Source organism: Octodon degus, unplaced genomic scaffold (assembly GCF_000260255.1).
Source record: "Octodon degus isolate 3935 unplaced genomic scaffold, OctDeg1.0 scaffold00035, whole genome shotgun sequence".
Taxonomy (NCBI): Eukaryota; Metazoa; Chordata; class Mammalia; order Rodentia; family Octodontidae; genus Octodon; species Octodon degus.
In genome coordinates this window covers 9187355-9207798 of record NW_004524611.1, presented here as the reverse complement: position 1 = coordinate 9207798, position 20444 = coordinate 9187355, and the positions used below count along the sequence as shown (strand labels likewise).

Here is a 20444-nt window from a genome sequence, read left to right as displayed (position 1 = left end):
TTGGGCTGCAGTTACCTCAGGGGGTCAGTAAGGAAGACAAATTTTCAAAATTATTTTAAGATCTATTTTGGTTCCCTTTGTACTTTCGTATAAAAAAGTAAAATGTACTTCTCCTGTTGGTAATGTTCTCAGATTTTAAAGCAAGACAGTTTACTGTGTGTGCGCTTTTCTTTTTCCTTTCACCCCATTTCTAAGATAGACATGCACTGTGGGCCAGACTCTCCCAAGGGGAGCGCATGCTGCGCTTCCAAAGGCTTATTGCCTTCAAACTAGAACTAGGGAAGGAAATTAAAAGGCATTGGGGTGGGCTTGCCGCACCTTCACGCTGACGCAGGTCAGCATGGGATTACAGATTATAGGTTATGTATATGAGGGGCTTTCATGGTGGTGGCCCTGGTAAGAGCCTCCTATCTCGAGATAAAATAGTGGTGATTGTGAAAAGCCTTCCTTCCAACCTACTCGTCACTACCTCAGACCCTGATCCGTCCCCTTTAGGCTAGGACAAATCTCTAGTGCATCCCCAAACAGACTGGTAGGTCATTTAATAAATTAGACTATTTCCCTCACTCAGAATTATCCAATCACACAGAAAACTACATCTGGGCAAGAAAGTGTCTCTCCTGGTGTTGAAATAGGCCTTTCCAGGCCATCTTCCTGATTGAATATGTAGATTGCGGTTCATTAGTGGAGTTCTTCATATGTATGCAAATCAGGCTGTTAACAACTCCAGCTTAATTGTTAGTTGTGCTGCAGCTGATTGCTTTTCTTTCTTTCGTTCCTCTCTTACCCCCTTCCCCTTGTAGGCGAGATCATGCCTAAACTTGAGCTTTTTCTACATGAGTTAACTTGTATGGGGGAATGCATAGGAGTTGTGATGTCTTAAATAAGTGGTGTGAGTTTCTAGATCCTCTTCCCACGAGATGGTAGCGACTCTATCCAAAGTAGACTTCGCCTTGTTGATAATTCAAAGGACAAAAGCCTGCTGCTAAGGTTAATATTATTATTGATACTTAAAAATGGTAGTGGGACTAGGAAAGACAAAGGCAAAATCTAATAGTAGATCTGTGTGGTCCCGAAATTAGGTTCTTTTGTCCCACTCCTACTGCTGCTAATGAATAATTACTGAGTGTAATTTCTTGTTATTTGTCTGCCAGTTAAAATTTAGAGAGTTAGCTTAATGTCTGTAAAATACTGTCAGCTTTTCTGATGAGAAGCACCTGATACTGCGAATTATGATAACATTCATTTAAGGATTTCTTGGAGGGTTTGGTGATAAAGCAAAAAGAAAAACAATTGTGTCAGTACTGTGGGTGCTGGGAAGAGAAGTTATAAGGGGTAGCAGTTTTGTCTTTTGCTTCTTTTTTGAGTCCTATGCTTTTTATTGCCTGAAATATGCTCGGGTGTCCGCTCTGGTTTAGACAGATGCTGTGACATGAGAGAGCAAGCAGCCGTTGGCCAGAGCCCATGCACAAACAGGGAGCAGGTTCTTGTGGAGAGTATGCATGCACACACAGACACGGAGAGGCCTAGGCCTCAACCCAGAGTGAAACCAGCAAATGAAGTTTCGCTTCTGTCATTTAGAATGAAGGAAAGATCTTGCTTTTATGTCCCATGTTCTGTGCTTCCTAAGCTGTGGTCTAATTAATTTGTAGACATCCAACCCTATCGATGTCGCCGCTCGGCCTGGGACAGTCCCACACACTTTACTCCAAAAGGACCCGAGGGTACGTGCAAAGTCAGGCTTGGTCTCAGGTAACACCAGGGGAGCTTGCATCCCCTGCCCGTCCAGCACTGCGCCTTCTGCAGCCCATTTGCCAGAGATACTGTTTCAGCTCTTCCTTTGAGTTTGTACAGGAAAGTGCCTATCATTCTTAGGAGATAAAGGCCGTCCTGGGGACCAAGGGAAAACACAAGAGCACAGATTTGCAAGTGCAAATAGACAGGAAGGAAGAGCTTACTTATACTCTGAGCCCCCAAATTGGACACTGCTTGTCTGGTTTCTGCTTAACCACTCCTCTCTGTCTATAGGTCCTTAAATTTCTCTTACACAAAAGAAATAACTACCAAATTTTTTGAATGGAAAAGCACTGAATACTTTTCCTCCTGGAAGGTAGCCTCCTCTTGCCTGAGGTCAAGAAGTTGCAGGACCATACTGCACTTGTGGCCCTCTGTCTTTAATATTACAGGGATCCCTTGTTCTCTAGAGCTAAATGAAATATCCATTGCGCTTTGGCCATGTTATTTTATAATGCTCCCTACCTCCAAAGAAAATTTGAAGTTATGCAATAGATATACTCTTGTACAGAACTTATGTTTTGAAATATAGTCATTTTTATGCTTTATCAAAAAAATAGATATACTCTTGTCTATTGAGTACTGTTTATAATTATCTTTATAGTAAAAAAAAATCCCAATTACCTTTTACAATATTGTCTTATTCCCTGCATAAAGACAGTCAGAAATCAATGGTGAGAGTTAAGTAGAAGTTAAAAATGACTCCACTGAGTATCTTTATATGTTTAGTGAGTTTCTTAAAGACATCTAGCACCTGTAGATGATGCCCAGTTGTGGAAAGGAGGAGATTTCAAAAGAGTTTGATGCTCCCTTGCAGCCTGCGCCTGCCCTTCAGCCCGGGTCTGCAGGCCTGTCTCCTTTGGCTCACCCCGGGGTAGTGTGGCAGACACTGAAGACAGGCACCTCCAACGAGTAACCCAGCACATCCCAGTGCCAGAGGGCACACTGCTGCTGTTGATGCAGCTTGTACAGGGGCTTGTCAGGCCGGGGAGTGGGGGAGGGGACACTTGGTACTTTTGATAGTGTGAAAATGGGCTAATTATTCTCTAAAAGGGCTTCATTTAAAAGTAAAATTCTAACATTTTAATTTCCCCTCCTAATGAAGCACTACAAATTTGTTAATTAGAGCAATTGTTTGAGTGACAGGCGTGTAACCAAGTTGTCATTTTCTCTTCACAGTTGACAGATCCTTTCAGACCTATGTTAAGGGTAAGAAAGCTTCTTCTAGAACTGTTTCGCAACCTCTGTCTGACTCCCTGTGGGTTAAAAATACAAGTCTATAACAAGAAAATAAGCCTTAGAAATGTTGAAATAAAAGGTCAGAGTAACAGTGGTTGGGTTTTGCAGGCAATATAATTAAAAATAGCCTCAATTATTTTGCTTTGAGTGTTGGAGAAAGCTAGGCCATTGACTTTTTTTTATTCTTCTAACAGATAAAATTCAACCGAGTCAGATTCTGGTGTCAGTAGATCTGCTGAAGGATTTGACTATTTCGATCTTAAGGGGAAAGATTTAAGCCAGCGGCTGAAGTCAATCTTTCTTACCTTTAGAAAATACAAATGTTGGATCTGTTTGTTTTGGCCGGTAGTTCCTTATTCCTAAGTGACTTTGATTTACCTACCCATTAGACCTATTCCTCTGGCACAGGAAGGGATGCTACAGGAATTGGTTTGTTTCACATCTTGTTAAAAGCAAATGTTCGCAAGATCTGGAACTTGACCAGCCGCTGACCTCCAAGTGGGTGCTGGGTGCCAGAGACAAAGGTGATGGATGGTTGGATGGAAGATGGATGGACAGTAGATTTCCTCCTCTGCACAACCCCCTTGTGGTGCATACTATCAGACAAGTCATATATATATATATATATAAAACCATAATTCCATTACAAGAGGGAAGAAATGGTCCAGATTTGAATTTAAAATTTCTAAAACCATAAATTTCTGTCCTTTGCCAGTGTAAAACAGGGTTATGTTTTCTTCTCATGCATTCAGTAGTTACGCACTTGGAGCGTAAGGGTAGATTATCTGCCTTCTAGTTGGTAGAAGAGAATCTACGTGAAGCTGCTGTACTGCTCAGAAGGCAAGGCAGCAAATAATTAGACTTGGATTGATATATCACTCCTCAGAGGGCAGAAGAGAGAACTGACATCTGGGGGAACCTAGAGACCAGGAAGGAAGAAGTTCTTTTTTCTTTTCCTTTCTCTCCTTTTAACTTAGCAGTGAACGGTGCTTACCAACACAAGTGGATAGTTGGCTGTAAGTGAAGCATTTGTGACCACTGGGCTTGAATTTAAATAGGATACATTTCTTTATACCACTTTGAGGGTTAAAAGAAAAGCAGTCTCAGGGGAGGTTATGACAGGTCCTGTACCCTTTCTTGTTTTGATTTGATTCACAGACAGTCCCTAATTAGCTCTTCTGAACAGCTGATTTGCATTATAGCATGGCAGCATTTGTTAAATAGGACTTCCTACTCTGCCAGTCCTGCCAGCTGGCACTAGACAAGAAAGAGAGAAAGACACAAAGTGGACTTTTGCCATCTTGTCCTTGGTAACTGGGACAAGATGGGTTTCCTGAGCCGTAGCTGATGTCTCAAGCCCATGTGGGAAGAGGGGCCAACGAGCTGTGACTCTCACGACTGGGCATTGGGCAGAGGCCGACAGAGGCACTTGGAGGGTACAAAGCGCTCTTGTCATTTCATGAAAAAAGCCTCTGTAGCCGAGATCTGCTGAGAGCATGGGGGAAATGGAAAGCGGTTTCTCTGAAGTGTCTTTCTTCTGACCACATTGTTCTTTCTTGTTCCAGAAACCAGGGAAGTGGTGTGCAATGCATGTTCACATCGCCTGGCAGATTTACCACCACCAACAGAAAGTCAAGGTCAGTGGGACCTTCTAGTTCAGGGCGGAGCTGGGGAGGGGAGGAGTGTGAGGAGCAACTGAATAGGGAGTCTAAAAACATAGTCTAAAACACATAGGCAGGAAAGTTCAAGACCCGCTGGGGAGGAGTGTGAGGAGCACCTGAATAGGGAGTCTAAAAACATAGTCTAAAACACATAGGTAGGAAAGTTCAAGACCCGCTTGGAAAAGCTAGTGAGCAATCTTATTAAGTAATTAGAGAAACCACCAGCAAAATTGCAGACCGATAACTTCCTGGTATAGGGCTTAAATATGGATTAAATCCTAAAATAAAGGTTTAAAATCTAAGTATAGTGAGCTAGAGTTAGAAGATGAAAAACAGTAGCTCAAAAGAATAAACAGTGAATGTTTTATTTTGCTTTTAAGTAATAAGTGGTTTATACTTTTCCTTTATGGCTTTGCAAAAATGATAAGAAGCAATTCATGCCCTGTATGAAGAATACCATGCTGAACAGCTATTAGCAATCATATAATTAATGACTGTTCTTCTAGAAGTCACTCTGAGTTTGCAGTGACCTCTCATTATTCCTTCTGGTGACCAATGCCAGGCATTAGAATGTAGTCAGTACTGTCAGGACCACCTTCTAGCCAGTTACCCTGTCTGTGGATGAATCTGTGTGTGCCTGTGGGTTTTGGTCACGTGGTTGACTCTATCCCACGTTTTACTGAGCCTTTATCACACAGTAGGGAAAAGAACAAAAACTACAAGGAATCTGATGTGGGGCCAGTGCTTGGCTTAAGGGACAAAGTAACTCACAAGTCCGATTTTATGGCTGGCAAAATGGTAGGAAACATCCACCCAGATTACTCCAAGAGCCTTCAGCTAATCTGTCACTTCGTGAGCAAGCGTTTATCACCTAATCCACTGGTTCACGCACAAGCTTTTCATCCTGACAGCGTGTGAGCGCCATCAAGGCCGACGAGCGAGGCGTGAGAGACGCGCTCTTGGGAGAGAGTCCCGGGAAGGAATGTGGCCATTGCACACTGCAGACACGTACTAAGGAAACATAGAAATTGAAACAAACCAAAAACCTAGCTAAAAGAGAAAAAGCAAACTTCAGAAAAGGAGCAAAGCTCCCCAAGACATTTCTCCTCGGTTGCCAGACACCTGCTCTTTCACCTGGCGTCCCATCAGTGAGTTTTGCTCACTTTTACTTTATTGTGAGGCAAGGTTTAATTGGGAGCCTTACGGTTTATCGTCACTTGGAAGTGCTTGTGCTCCGCAGAGCTAACTAGCTTTTGATGATCAGTTCATTTTGGTTCTGGATGACGTGGTGAGCAGAACAGTAGGTAAGGCATGTCTCCCTCTTAACTCCTTTGGTTTAAAGCAATGAAGGATGTTGTATGTGCCACTTTAGCAACTTGTTTTCCATAAAAGTGTCCCTGGTGACTTAAACTTTCATTATCCCAATTCAATTAGCAAGACCTCTTGAACGTGAGATAACTGTTCATCTTCCCTTCCCAGCAAACAGTTTGTAATCCCCCAGCTCCATTTTGCTTCATGGACCTAAGTTGTGTTTAATGAAACTGTGCTGTGTACCATGCAATATTAGCACTAAATAATTTGGCAACCAAATTAAAGTAGGTACTCCAAAGATTTTTGTAGATTTATAGTGAATTAGAAACTTGGATTAGGGGTTTGGCTATTACTTTACAGTGGGACTTTCATTAGCATATCCTGGATAGATTAGGGCAGAAATCACATTGTTTGCTTTCTCTTTGACATTCATTCACTCATTCATTTAGTGACTCACCTAGTACTTATTGGGAATCTGCCACCCTTGGGTTACTTACCGTGCCAGGCTGAGGGCACTCGTCTCTCCTGTGGTTTAGTTCCTGAAATGTTCCGTAGGGAGGATCAGTGTGTGTGTGCATCGGTGACACAAGTGCTGTGGGCTTCCAAGGGGTGTGGCTTCTAGCGTGGGGTGCTCGGGGAGGTTTCCCTTTTAAATGAGGGCAATGCAAGGGTAAGATTTTGACCTGCAGCAATTAGGGACCGGTAGGGTTTCCTCACCTCCGACCCTACCCCCACGCATGTCCACGTAGATGCTTTGTCAGCCCTGTCATTGCACAGGCGGCAGAGGTCACTCAGAACGTAAGAGAACTGAGGTGGGTTCAGTAGGGGGCCAGGCAGAGCAGGCTGAGAGCAGTGCGGGAGCAGGAGAGTGGTGGAAAGGAAGGCAGCTCACAGCCTCAGGTCGCAGGCTCTCGGCCCCCAACCGGGGGCATGAAGCTGATTCCAAGAGAAGAAGCAAGAAGGTGGGCCACTGGAGCCACACAGGGCCACCCACCTGAAGATACAGGCCAGTGTCTGCAGGCTTAGAGGAAGGTGAGCCGAAGGATTAGCTTCCAGGTGGACGGCAGGGGCTTCCCAGCAAGAGGCGTCCATGTTTGCTGGTTTGGGCTGACTTCCTCTTCAGGTAGCTGAGAGAGTAGGAAAAGAGAGGGCCTGTTAAACCCAGTGCCTCACCTTAGTTTCATCTGTTGTTGTCTTTTAAATATGCAGCAGTGATCACTTGAAAATTAGCTTGTAGGCACGGAGATATTTCTTCATAATATTCAGTTACTAATGTGCTGTGATCTATTAGAGTACGGTAAAGTCATTAAACAATTAATTTACACAGTAGATTATTCATGCAGAATTCCTAATAAAATGAGCCTTAAAGTACTATCATTTTAAAACTTGCTAAAATGGTCCTTTATAGCAGAGTAATAAACTACTCCAAGAGTAGAGACAGCTTGAATAAATAGGATTTGCTCGTGTTCCTTAATCTTCGCAGCCCCAAAGTCAGAGCACTCGCTTGCCTCTCGCAGTCTCCAATGTGAGAAGCAGGTACTGTGCAGCAGCGGGCCCTGTAGATCTCTGCCAGGTGCCCCCGCTAGCCTTCCCCGTGAGCATTGATGGGTTCTGGGTTGTTTCACCTCACAGTGTTTGTCAACTGGAATCCGAATAGGGCTCGGTGCCCAGCACTCCACTTGTACAGCTCAGCCTGCCGGGCCCAGACTCTTGGTTAGTGTCTTTCTTGGGATTCCATGTTTGTCCCCCTTGCTGCTTTAGAAACAGATGCAGTCAGACCCACATAAGTTGGACTTTGGACTGAAACCTGAGTTCCTGAGCCGCCCTCCAGGCCCCAGCCTCTTCGGAGCCATCCACCACCCCCATGACCTGGCCCGGCCTTCAACTTTGTTCTCTGCTACTGGTGAGTTCAGAGGGGGAGAGGAGAGCTGACAAATGTAGTTCTCGGGTAGCTAAATTACTTCTGTGCACGCCCTGCACCACATAGCCTCCTGCTCAGTCCCTGCCTGCTGAGCACCATCTCTGTCCACTGGGTGGGTGGCCCCTCTCCATTGATGCACCTTCTTTCATTAAAGAAGGAAGAGATCATCTCTCCTTTTGGGCCCTCCTATTGCTTCAGCTTATTGTTTGCTTCTATATCACACCAGTATAACTCACAGGCATGCCAGTTGCCATTGAAACCAATCAGAAAGCTTGCCGAGGGTGCATCTGAAGGAAACATTGCCAGAAACGCTAGAACGATGTGGCTGCCCATCCCGCAGGTGCCCACAGCGTGCTCGGTGACTTTGTGCCTCCCCCTCCTCCAGGGATAAAGACAGTCTGTAATAAGCCTGTGACCTCGTGGCTGCCGCCTGGCTTTCTCTGCTGTAGCACTTCATATTCCCCGGCTTGGTAGAGTGATGGAGGAAATGTAGGGAGAAAGGTGTTCCATCATTAGGCCTGTGACCTAGCCATTGGGTTCGTCATTCGTTTAACCTCTGAGAACACATACTTCCAAGAGTCCCTTGAGTGTACTGGAGGGGACCTCGGGGAGAGGAGCATGGGATGTGTGCGTGCGAGAACTGCCCTTCCTGGGCCAGGTACCTGCAACCCGAAGGCAGTGGGCATCCAGCATATTCAGTGGATGAGAACAGCCCCTGTGGTGTCCAGGGCTTCTCAGCTATCTTTTTAAAACTTATTTTTAGTGCATACTCCCTCACATAGCCCCTACTCAGTAAATACTCAAGAACAGTGGCATTGAACTTGTTCTGGTAACAAGCTCTATAACTTAATACCCCACTGCACTAAGTAGAATTTATTCTTTTGAACATCAACAGTGAAGGGGCCCGCTGTTTCTGACCCTCAGGGAACAAGTTTCATATCCATTCTGCTGGCTGCCTTTCCAGGCTTCGATCCAAGACTCAATTTTGGTGGACTCTTCCATCGAGGAAAAGAGAAATAACCCACATTGCAAGGAGTCATTATTATTGTGGACCTTGTTGCCAATGCAAGTGAATCACCCTTGAGGGTGGATGGAATTTGCTAAGATCTCAGGTTCTGCTCCATCGGTTCTGTCTTTAGGGACATACTTGAAGGCTCCGTTACCATGGCACCTAGCTCTGAGGCAGGGCTACATTAAGAGCAGTTTTTGGAGAGAAAAGGAGAAATTTCTCCTTGGCTTTCATTTGAGTCAAGTGGATGAACTGGCTTCTCGTGCTTCAGTACTTCTGGAGCCGTCAGCATCCCTGGAGACCTGGGGCTGAGCATGTCTCTGGTCTTCATGGAAGCTTTAATTAGCTTGTTCTACACAGACAATGTGGGGCCGAAATTACATTTACCTGGCAACACTGGCAGTGCCTAATGAAGTTCTGGAGGAGATGCGCTGTGGAGATGGGGTGCCATTTTAACACTTCCTAGGTGGAAAATGAGCCACCATCTTGGCTGGGTGGACCACCCCTTGGGTGCCTGCAGCTCCAGTGATTCTGTCCGTGACTAAATTTTGTCCCATACTGTGCGTCTCACTCTTCTGCCCTAGGCCCATGGGACCCTCGCAGCCCAGGGAACAGTAATGTAACCTTTAAGCTGAGTTAATAAAAGCACAGTGAGGAGCAAGCCTCCTGTGTTTCATCTGTGTTCCTGAGATTTGTATTTGTTTATAGGAACTTAGACAAAATGTAAGAGATTAGGAAACTTTCTCAGTAAGCTAGTAAATCCAGGCCTGTTTATACGGGCAATCGTTTTGTGTTAGCAGTGTGGGGTTTCGTCCAAAGTGCTTGTTTGGTAAAACTTCTAACTGGTATTTATAACTTGATCATACTTGTTAAATGCAGCTGCTTTCATCTACTGAGGGACCAAAGCATGACATGAACCCAGCCTTCTTGAGGTGACCCTGGCAGCACTCTGGTCCCCAAGCCGCCTTCTCCAGTATGCAGTGTGAACATGAGCTCAGTGCCTGGAACTCGTACAAACACTGCCTCCGCCCTCAGAAGCCCACCCTCTTTTGTTCCTTTCCCAGCATCCTTCAGAAACAGGATTTGAGGCAACAACAAGTGTGTGTCATACATGCTGTGGAGGAAGAAATGGGATCAAGGGAAAATGAAGGCCAAGAAGGCCTCTAAGCTCTGGCAGGCAGAGAAAAAACTAGGAGAGGCAGTTATATGTGTTTTGGTGTTTAAAATGTGTGAATAAAGCAGGCTTTCCTGGCACTGAAAATCAAGAGCCCTTAGAGCCCTTCATCTCCCAGAGCCGCATGTAACGTGGAGCGACACATACACATCGTTGAGCCTTGTGAGATCCTTCATTGTAGGTGTGTGAGAGCAAACGTTCTCCTAGGGAAAGAGTGGGGGCTGTGTGGAGACCACACAATGCAGCCCAGGCCTGAGCCCCAAGACAGCTCCCGGCTGGCCAGAGGTCTTCAAAGGGAGAAGCTTGCCTGCGCCCAGGTTGTGAAGGATCCCAAGACCAGGGCTCCCCTCCTAGAGAACAGGTCCCAAGATGAAGAGCCTTACTTCACCTCTGTGAACCCAGGGCTTCTCCAGATTTCCTTGGCTGCCGACCTGCTCCTCCATGCCCCAGCCATCATCTCCATGTTTCTAATATGAGAAAGCAGTGCCTAGTTTGGTGGTGGTCTGCCCCTCCAGGAAAGAGGAGGAGAGGTGGGTGGCTCTGCTGCTTCACAAGGATGTCTTCTTTGCACCGTTGTGGCACCTGCAGGGCCCTGGGTGGATCCTAGCCATGTCTCTACGTTAACGTTCCCTCTGGGCGTCTGAAGACAACTTGCTTGCTAGCAGGTAGCTTCTGTGACCGCTGACTTGGTTGTGTTTGGCTTGGCAGGTGCTGCACACCCAACCGGGACCCCCTTTGGGCCACCTCCTCATCACAGCAACTTTCTCAACCCTGCTGCTCACCTAGGTGAGTCGGCTCCCCGGGGTGGGAACTGCTGTTGTGTGCCTGAGACATTCGGGCTGTTCTGGCGCTCCTGCTTCCTGGGCGGCGCATCTGTGCCTGTGCCTGTTCCTCCTGCCCTGCTGCAGGATGATGGCGCCCTCGGCACGTGCCCCACCTTCAGGGTCTGCACCACTCTCCTCCGGTGTAGATCTGTGCTTAGTTGTTCTTCCATCTGGAGTTCATCAGGGTGCTGTGGGGAAGCTGCTCCTGGGTGCTTCAGGGCTCAAGGTTAGCACTGCCTGGCCCTGCCCATTGGAGGGAGAAGGTACAGTCTTGCCCCACAGCTGAAGGGTACCTCAGGAGAAGGAAAAAAAGTGTGATGTTATAAAGAAGTTTTTATTTTGGTTACTTCGCCTTTTATTGCCCTACTAATGTGTCACCGCCTAAGAAGAGTTTATGCTCCCTGTGGTCTCCATGATCTGGTATATTCTGCATGTGCACAGCAGATGCTGGCAGTGGTGGTGCGCATAGCAACAGGCTGGAGGCGGAGATTAATCGCGCAGAGATTAACTTTAAAGTGTTAGAGCCTGCGGACCCCACTCCTGGGAGAGAGGCTGGGGCAGGACGGCGACAACATCACCATGTGAGCTCAGTCCCCGGGTAAAGGAGGAACGAGGCAGAATGCAGCATTCTAGAAAAGGCACCCTTGTACACATTTTGCCAGCCAGTACCTAAGTCCAAGTGTGAGAAGAACCTTCCACCCAGGGCAGCAGAAGTGAGACAGGCACAGAGAAGGCGGGGATCCCTGTTACTCTCCCCAGCTCCGGGAGCAGAGCCGGTGACCATTTCCTTCTTCCCAATTTTGTTTGCAGAGCCTTTTAATCGGCCGTCTACGTTCACAGGCCTTGCGGCAGTCGGTGGCAATGCCTTTGGGGGACTTGGAAACCCTTCAGTTAGTGAGTACCTCTAATTTTTTCAAATCTGCCTGGACTGTTTCTCTCCTCTGACCTGTGTATGGTTGCATACCTTTCTAGATAAAAGGAAACTATGTTCTTGGGAAACAGACTTAGGTTCTATCCTTATAAAAAGTAGTACAGAGCGGTAGAGTTAGACCAAGTGTGCAAAGCCTCCACTCTACAGACATCCCTCAGCCAGTGTGTGGTGCTGAGGTCTGGAGGGCAGTGGGCTTGGTTACTGTCCTGCCCGAAGCTGATGAATGCTTACAGTTCATCCATGTCCCATTTCTGCTAATCAAGATTTTGGCAACAGCTCGCATTAGGCATAAAAACAACTTTTAAATTTTTTTCTCGGCTCTAGGGGCTTGCCAGTTAGCTCAGTTGTTTAAGCGCCTGCATGGGCAAACCCAGTCAGGCGTGGGGGACTGCTGTTCAATCCCCAGCTGCACATGCTACACCAGACCCTCCCTTACAGCAGCCTGAGCCAGCCAAAATAAATAAATAAAAATAAAAATAAATGTTATCTCACCTCTGGCACTGGTGGGATCAGAAAAAGTACATTGAAGAACAGCAGGCTCGAAACAAAAAGCTGGCAGCGCTTCCTGCCTCAGGATCTGCAGGAGAACCAGGTTTTCTACTGTTAAAAAGTTCATCTTGAATAAGAAGAGAATTGTAGCCCTCTCTCATGTCCTGGGCCGCTCTCAGCCACCAAATCCACAATGGCTTTTCCAATGCCACATTTCATATTTCTGGAGTACAGGTGACCTGGGACGTAGCTCTGAGCCCAGCATCACCATGAAGGTTTTCTTTAAAACTCAGCATGGTGACCGCACGCATCAGTTCAGGTCAAGGTCCTGCCTTGGGGATGCTGGTTTTAGTTTGCTAATGTTGGAAAGAGGAGCAAGCACCCTGGCAGGACGGGTGGAGGAAGCCGTGTCTTCTGCTTGTAGCTGAGTTTCCAACCAGAGCCGCACCATCCTCACACCCTCCCCCTGCATGCTCGGAACTTCTGCATGCCCCAGATGTGTCCGATGAGGTGAAAGTGACACCTGTTTGGTCCTTTTCATCTCCAGTCCCTCACCCATCCCTTACCCCACATCCGCTTTTGGCCCTTTTTAAAGAAAAAAAAAACAAAAAACTGAGCTACATCTCCAGTGTAGGACCAGAGTTCCTCTAATGAATTTGTTAATCTCCTTTCCTTTTCCAGCTCCCAATAATATGTATTCATTTTAACTCTGAATGCTGTTAAAAGTTTTTTGGTAAGTACCTTCATTACAGCAGGTTATATAATTTCTCTTAAACCTTTTTGTTCTCCACTTCACCATTTCAGCACCCAACTCAATGTTCGGCCACAAGGATGGCCCCAGTGTGCAGAGCTTTAGCAACCCTCACGAACCCTGGAACCGGCTGCACCGAACGCCTCCGTCGTTCCCGACCCCTCCGCCCTGGCTGAAGCCAGGGGAGCTGGAGCGCAGCGCGTCCGCTGCAGCTCATGACAGAGATAGAGATGTAGATAAACGAGACTCATCTGTTAGTAAAGATGACAAAGAAAGGTACGAAAAGAAACCGCTCTCGAGTCCCAATGGGGGAGCCCACTCTGTGCCACGTCCCAATGGAGCCGGCCACCCACCCTCCCCGTCCCAGCCTTGCGCTTCAGCTACCCAGGAGTCCCAGCTCCTCTCAGGCAGCAAGGCCCCCCTCAGCCCCGGAGCCAGCGCCCCAAGGCACGCAGGATGCTGTGAGAGTAGGACTCTAGCACAGTGCAAGATGCCCCTCTCAGAAGCAGCGACACATGCAGAACACCCAAAGTCCCTGAAGTGTTGAGGTGTCCATACAGAAACCTTCCTTGATGAGACAGAATGGGAACATTGGGCCAAACACACACAGCATGACTCAGTGCCATATTTACTTTCGAGTTCGTGTAGTCCATTCAATCATCCATAGGTTTTTCTCTTTCTCGCTTTTTGTTTGCATTTAGAAAGCCATGTTTGCATTGCCTCACCATATTTTTCTCAAGTTTTGTTCAAACTCAAAGCCTGGGACTTACAGAAAAGTAGTAAAATCTTACCTAAGTTTGGAGAAAGGCCAGCAAGGAGTTTGGGTCGGTTTCACCAGTAGATAATTAATTTTAGTAATCATTGCTGTTCTGATACATGGTAACCCCTGCCTAAAAGTAGCCTTAAAGAAAAAATGTCTTGTAGGATTTTTTTTAAAGAATATGTAAGCATTCTTGACCAAGGGTCTCTTTTTTTTCATACACTATATTCCTGAGTGAACTGGTAAGCGAGGGATGCACTACATATGCTTAACAAGAAATACCTAATGACCACGTCCTGCAGCGTCCAGTTTAATCCAAGTCTTCCATTTTTCTTTCTTGCATATACTTCGCATATGTATGTATTTGTGTGTGTCCTGATGATTTCTAAACATACAGCTTTGCAGGCTGTCAGGACAGCAGATCAGTAGCTGCGCCTCACTGGCCATTGTGCTGCACAGATGGATTCTTTCTTTTTCTTTTTTCTTTTCTTTTTTTCTTTTTTTTTTCCGCGGAATCAGGGATTGAACTCAGGCCCTTGCACTTGCCAGGGAAGCGCTTATTCTACTGAGCCATCTCCCCACCCCTGGATTCTTTTCTGACCAAAATAAAAAGATAAATTTCCCATCAAGTCCATATGATGGAAGTCCTCTTAACCAGAGAGACCACTCCAGCCTTCAGCTCTGAGCTGCAACCTGGGAAAGTGAGGCAGCCCAAAGTGGCCGAGGCCCTGCCCCTGTGCTCCAGAGGCTGAGCGGGGCACAGGATGTGGCTGCAGAACCTGTCAGATTTGTCCTGATGGCATCAGGATGGCCTCAGGCACTGAAGTCAGGAAACTTAATGAACTTAATGAAATACACTCTTCTGACCTACGGTCACATTCTCAGCCTACGCCTGTTCCCAGGAAACAAGCTTCATGGGGACCGTTCCTGATGCTCTTCTGTCTGTGGCCATACTTCGCTCACCACCCTGGCCTGCTTCTCTCCTCCCGCCCTCCCTCGTGGCCCTGTCTCGGGGCTCTGATGGGACCTGCTTGATTCTTCATCCTAAATCCCCAAGTCTTCCCTTGTCCTGCATTTTCTTCCCCCGTCCCCGTTCGAAGCAGGTCTCTGGCATTCTTGCGTCCCTGCCTGTAGATGGATGCTCCACTTGTTCTCCATCTCCCACACGAGGTTCTGTTTCTCGCCCCACTTTGCCTGCTGCCGTGCCTCCACCCACTTGCCAGATTTTGGCTTCCATATCCTTCCTCTGCCAGCCGAGAGTCCAGGAAGACGGTTCAGACTTGTGCTCTGCCTAGAGCTTGTTCCATGTCAGCATCTTCCCTCTGAAAAGAGGCCCGTGGTCTGAGGGTCAGCACCTCGAGACCCGCTAACCGTTCAGGTTGCACTCTGCTTCCAAGACTGTGCAGCGCTGGAAGGCAAGTGGCCCGTGCATTTGGGTGCCTATGTGAGGACTTTGAACACAAACCCTTGCCACACACCAACTCTAAGCCACCAGGTCCTAGGCTTGGGCCGGGCCGGGGCCTTTCTGACCCCTGAAAGTTCTCTCTGATTCTGACTGAGGCTCGCAGCTCTTAACACAGACAGCGCACTGCCCCACTAGACGCTCTCACCTGCCTCATCCCCAGTGCTTCACCCCATTAAGCTTCCTCTGAAATCCAGGTGCTAGGATCAGGGGGCTGGCGGGAACCACGCCGGCCCATCCTTTCCACCACCATCTCATTGCACCCCTCGACCCCGAGGCAGAACCCGCTTCATTCATGTCCTGTGTCCCTGTTTTTGCCCAGGGACAGCGTTGAGAAGAGACACTCCAGCCATCCTTCACCAGCACCTATCCTCCCGGTGGGCGCCCTGGGACATAACCGCAGCTCCGCGGAACAGATGAGGGGTCATTTGAACACTGAGGCTCGCGAGAAAGACAAACCCAAAGAGAGGGAGCGAGAGCACTCGGAATCACGCAAGGACCTCGCTGCCGAGGAGCACAAGGCGAAGGAGGGCCACGCGCCCGAGAAGGACGCGCACGGCCATGAGGCACGTGCCGCGGGCGAGGAGGCCAAGCAGGGGCCCCGCGCGCCCTCGCCTTTCCCGCGCGCCCCCGCGGCGGATGGCGCCCGGCCAGGTAGCACCTCGAGCCGTGAGACCGAGCCACGCAAAGGTGAGGCAGCCTATGAGCACCCCAGGAAGAGCTCGGAAGTCAAGGTGAAGGAGGAGCGCAAGGAAGACCACGACCTGGCCCCAGAGGCCGCCGCTGCGGCCGCCTCCGCCGCACAAGCGCACCGGCCCTCAGAGCCGCCACCGCCCAGCTCCTCGGCGGGTGTGCACGCGGGGCCGCTGGCATCCATGCCCATGACGGTGGGGGTGACGGGCATCCACCCCATGAACAGCATCAGCAGCCTGGACAGGACTCGCATGATGACACCCTTCATGGGCCTCAGCCCCATCCCGGGGGGCGAGCGCTTCCCATACCCCTCTTTCCACTGGGACCCCATCCGGGATCCCCTGAGGGACCCCTACCGGGAGCTGGACGTGCACCGACGGGATCCGCTGGGCAGGGACTTTCTGCTGCGCAGCGACCCCCTGCACAGGCTGTCCGCCCCGCGGCTCTACGAGGCCGACCGCTCCTTCCGGGATCGGGAGCCGCACGACTACAGCCACCACCACCACCACCCCCACCCCCCGCTGCCCGTGGACCCAAGGCGTGAGCATGAGCGGGGCGCGCACCTGGACGAGCGCGAGCGCCTGCACCTGCTCCGTGAGGACTACGAGCACCCGCGGCTGCACGCCGTGCACCCTGCCGCCCTCGATGGACATCTGCCACACCCCGGCCTGCTGGCGCCGGGGCTCCCAAGCATGCACTACCCCCGCATCAGCCCCACCGCGGGCCACCAGAATGGGCTGCTGAACAAGACCCCGCCCACAGCGGCTCTGAGCGCGCCCCCACCGCTCATCTCTACACTGGGGGGCCGCCCAGGGTCCCCACGCAGGACTACCCCGCTATCCGCGGAGATCCGGGAGAGGCCCCCGTCGCACACGCTCAAGGACATCGAAGCCCGATGAGGGTACAGGAAGGCCTGGACGACGTGGGGCGGGTGAGGGAGATAGCAGAGCTGCGGAGAGAACCGCCTCCCTCCAGGACTGTGGGTGACAGCAGCACTCCCGCCCCTGTACAGTGTACAGACTCCGCGCAGATTTTGAAATGTTTTTGTATATTATATGTTGAAATTTTTCAGATCAACTCCTATGCCCTCATGTCTCCTCCCTTTTTTTGTTCCTTCTATGACTTTTTGATTTGAACCAAAACAGTGAAGAGGACAACACACACCAGTCGGATGCTAGTGGGGGTGGGGGAGCCCGCACGATCGGCACGCAGAGCTCTTTGAGAGGGGAAGGGAAGGCCGTGTGTACATAGTGTGTAAAAAAGATTGCTTCATGAGCTGATGGTTCATATATGCAAAAGGGTAAGATGAAAGCTTTACTTTGTACAAATGTAAATAGATAAAGATTAAGTAACATAATACGTTAATACTTCTTAAAATGTGCTATTTGCAAACCTGGTATCAGTGAGCACAGTCCGCTAAGGCCGTGTTCCCGTATATTGTTAGAGACAGCTAAACCCTTCAACTATGCAATGAATGTTAGGGCTTTTCACAAAAGCCCGCCTAACTCAAAGGAGCCTTTTCAAATCCATTTACAACATACTTAAGGTCATATTTTCCCTAAACAAGCGCTTACGTGATACGACTCTGTTTTCCTTGCTTGTTTTTTTTCAAATGGCGAAACACCTTATTTCGCACATCGGACCAGGCTGGAACTTAGCCTCCGAAGTTGCTGCTTGTGGGCTGAGGGGGCAGGGGGAGGGCGCACCCCGGTTAGGTAACTGAGGACAGGAGCAACCAGTGCTGGGGAGGCTGGGGTTTGTCAGGTGCCAGCCTCAGGGCGGGTGGAGGTGTCCGTCAGAGGCAGGCTGCCAGCACCTTTGCTCCGTGGGTCCTATGTTTCGCACACACCTCACGTGAGAACCATTCCTTTTCAGTGTCCTATTTCCTCTCCGTGCACACTTCCTCGTTGCGTATCGCAATTAATGACACCCAAACAGATCCTGAAAGAAAGCTTCACGTTTTCTCCGATGATGGATATGTTTTCACTGTAATCGCTAACTGACGAATTGGAGGTGCACGTTTCCCAGTGTGACTCGTGGTCCAGTTAGTCTTATTAAACTGTATTTCTGGGAATAGCTGAAACAGGTCGGCCTAGTGCAGCCTGCGAGAATTACAGAGGGTGAAAGGTGGCAGAGAAAAGTCTTGTATGTGCGTGTGTTTTTGAGTTGGCATCAATCTTATTGTCTCTTCATAATACTTTTATAATACATTAAGCCTCTTGTCTACATATTTGGAGAGAATATGACTTTACTAGCAGAGAAATACAATATATCTTGTCTACTGGACTGTAAAATACATGTATGAAATAAAATTAGTTCCATTTGGTCTTCTAGTATATTAAAGTGCTATCTGACGTTGTTATCCTGTTTTTGCAAAAAAAAAAAAAAAAAGTTAACTACAGACCATTGTTTCTAATAAGCAGAGAGATCTATTTTAGTAGTAAACTGAAGGTTTAGTTGTGAGCTTCAGATTTTGTGAACACCAGATGTTGTGCAGTGTTTTTTTGTTTGTTTTTTTTTTTTTTTTTAAAGACAACTAAAAAAAAAAATCCAAGGAATATGTACACTGGAACTGTAGTGGTAGCTTTCAGTATTGTAAAGAGATTGTTCTATACAGAACTTTTTGCTGTTAATCCTGTATGTAATAAAGTCCTTTCTAGATCCTATGTGAAAAGAAAAGTGAAGCAACTGAATCTTCAGCATGTTCTCATCGGCGGAGCCTCCTTGTGTTATGTAAACTGTACCATGTTATTAAAAAATGTGAACCAAGCTTGCAGCTGCTTGTCTGTGTGAGATGGCCATGATTGCTTGGGGAAGAAGCCCCGCGTGTGCAAGAAACACCTTGAACCCGGCCCGTGTGAGATCTGGAGCCTCCCCGCCGAGCCTGGCCACTCTCCCCAGCTCAGGTAGTCACCCGCCAATTAGGTTCTGTAGACATTTGCACCCCACGCCTGTGGCTTTGGATTCTCTTTCGCGTAATCTGAACAAATACTGTGAAGGTCCCGGGGAGCTGTTGCCGGGTCTGGCAGTAGATGCGCCCACGTGGAGGCCGAGTGGGCAGTGTCTCAAGCCTGCTTCCACGCTCACGGCAGAAGCGCTTGCGGCGTCCATCCGCATGGACGACAGACCCCGTGCAGGTCCCGACAGCCGCGTCGCCTGCTTGGGCCTTCACTTTTCAGTCTGTGGACTCCGTCCGTCCGTCCATCCGTCCGTCCTATGTTCCAGATACTTGGTTTCTGTGTCTCTCGTTGAATGATGGTGGCATACTCTTCATCCGTTTGCAGACTTCTCCCTGTCCTCTAAAATCTGTTTTGTTTTTTAAGATGTAAAAAGAAAAAAAAAAATGTTAAATTTTCTTGTATCAACCTGATGGAATGGCTGTTTGGACTGGTGTTTGTGTCCTGCTGGAAAAAAAGCCGGCAGACGGCAGGGGTAGCAGGATCTGGGAGGCTGCTGAGTGGGCGTGAGGACGCGACAGAAACAGAATTGGGGGCTCTGGGCCTGCGGGGGGCTGCTGCGGACTCCATGGCCAGGCCCAGGTCTGCCGAGCACTGCTGCGGAAACGGGTGGGACCCTCAGGCCTAAATCATGGGCGCCGATAAAGTCCCACTTCACTCAGCACCGTTTATGCGTGAAGGCGTAACTCCCAGACTGGAGAAAATAAGGAAGCAAGGCTAGCGGGTTGGAAAATACGATAAACGCTGTGTTTTTCCAAATCCGGTGCTGCCTGGGACCTTCCAGACAGTGCCAGCGGCGTCTTGATGAGCTATTTATGGCAGACCTCGCTGCCTTCCATTGTACACCTATTTTGATGTCACCATCTGCGGTGTCAGAACGTGGAACAGTCACTCTCAAATCAGTCACGGTATTTAATCCCCAGGGCTTTATTCATCTCAACCTTCGCATATTTTCCCTCTAATTACATTCAACGCCTTGCCTTGATGGGTACCAGCACCAATTTGATTTCCTGCTAACCTATAGATGCTCTAATTATCTCCACAGTCTTTGACTGACAATGATCTTGTTACCTTCTAATGGTACATGACAAGTAAAATAGCGAATATAATGATGCAATAATTACCACTTTGGATGGATATTTGCAACAGCACTTGCTGTTTATCCTTTTTCTGCCTCTGGGCGAGAGGAAGCAAGATGCGATGCCTGATGTTCTATACATACGTGGCATAACAAGAGGGCTAGGATGGGACTGGACCCTACAGTGGAACGCTCACCTGAGCTGGGGTGTGGACTATACCACACAATAAATTCGGCCCGTGTGGCAGTATATCAGTTTAAGGAAAGAGGACAACATACCTAACATGGGCTTTTTCATGTGCTATTTTTTAAAACTACACCAATGTTTGTGTGGTTCTGCCCTTCCAAAAACTGGAAAAGTCCCTGTAGGGTAGACTCTTGATCAGACAA

General features: G+C 48.4%; 1 protein-coding gene across 5 annotated transcripts in view; it reads left to right on the top strand.

Moving 5' to 3' along the window:
• Auts2 (AUTS2, activator of transcription and developmental regulator) overlaps nucleotides 1-18546 on the top strand; it is a 321552-nt gene extending 303006 nt beyond the window's left edge. For 4 of the 5 annotated variants that reach the window (XM_023714328.1, XM_023714327.1, XM_023714330.1 and 1 more), the window contains exons 8-15: nucleotides 1653-1724; nucleotides 2974-3003; nucleotides 4599-4670; nucleotides 7767-7908; nucleotides 10818-10895; nucleotides 11744-11827; nucleotides 13158-13380; nucleotides 15649-18546. In XM_023714328.1, the coding sequence (XP_023570096.1) occupies nucleotides 1653-1724; nucleotides 2974-3003; nucleotides 4599-4670; nucleotides 7767-7908; nucleotides 10818-10895; nucleotides 11744-11827; nucleotides 13158-13380; nucleotides 15649-16918 (1971 nt within the window). In that variant the 3' untranslated portion in view covers nucleotides 16919-18546. The remainder of the gene's footprint in view (nucleotides 1-1652; nucleotides 1725-2973; nucleotides 3004-4598; nucleotides 4671-7766; nucleotides 7909-10817; nucleotides 10896-11743; nucleotides 11828-13157; nucleotides 13381-15648) is intronic. The other variant, XM_023714329.1, reaches the window with a different exon arrangement.
• Nucleotides 18547-20444: the final 1898 nt, after the last annotated feature.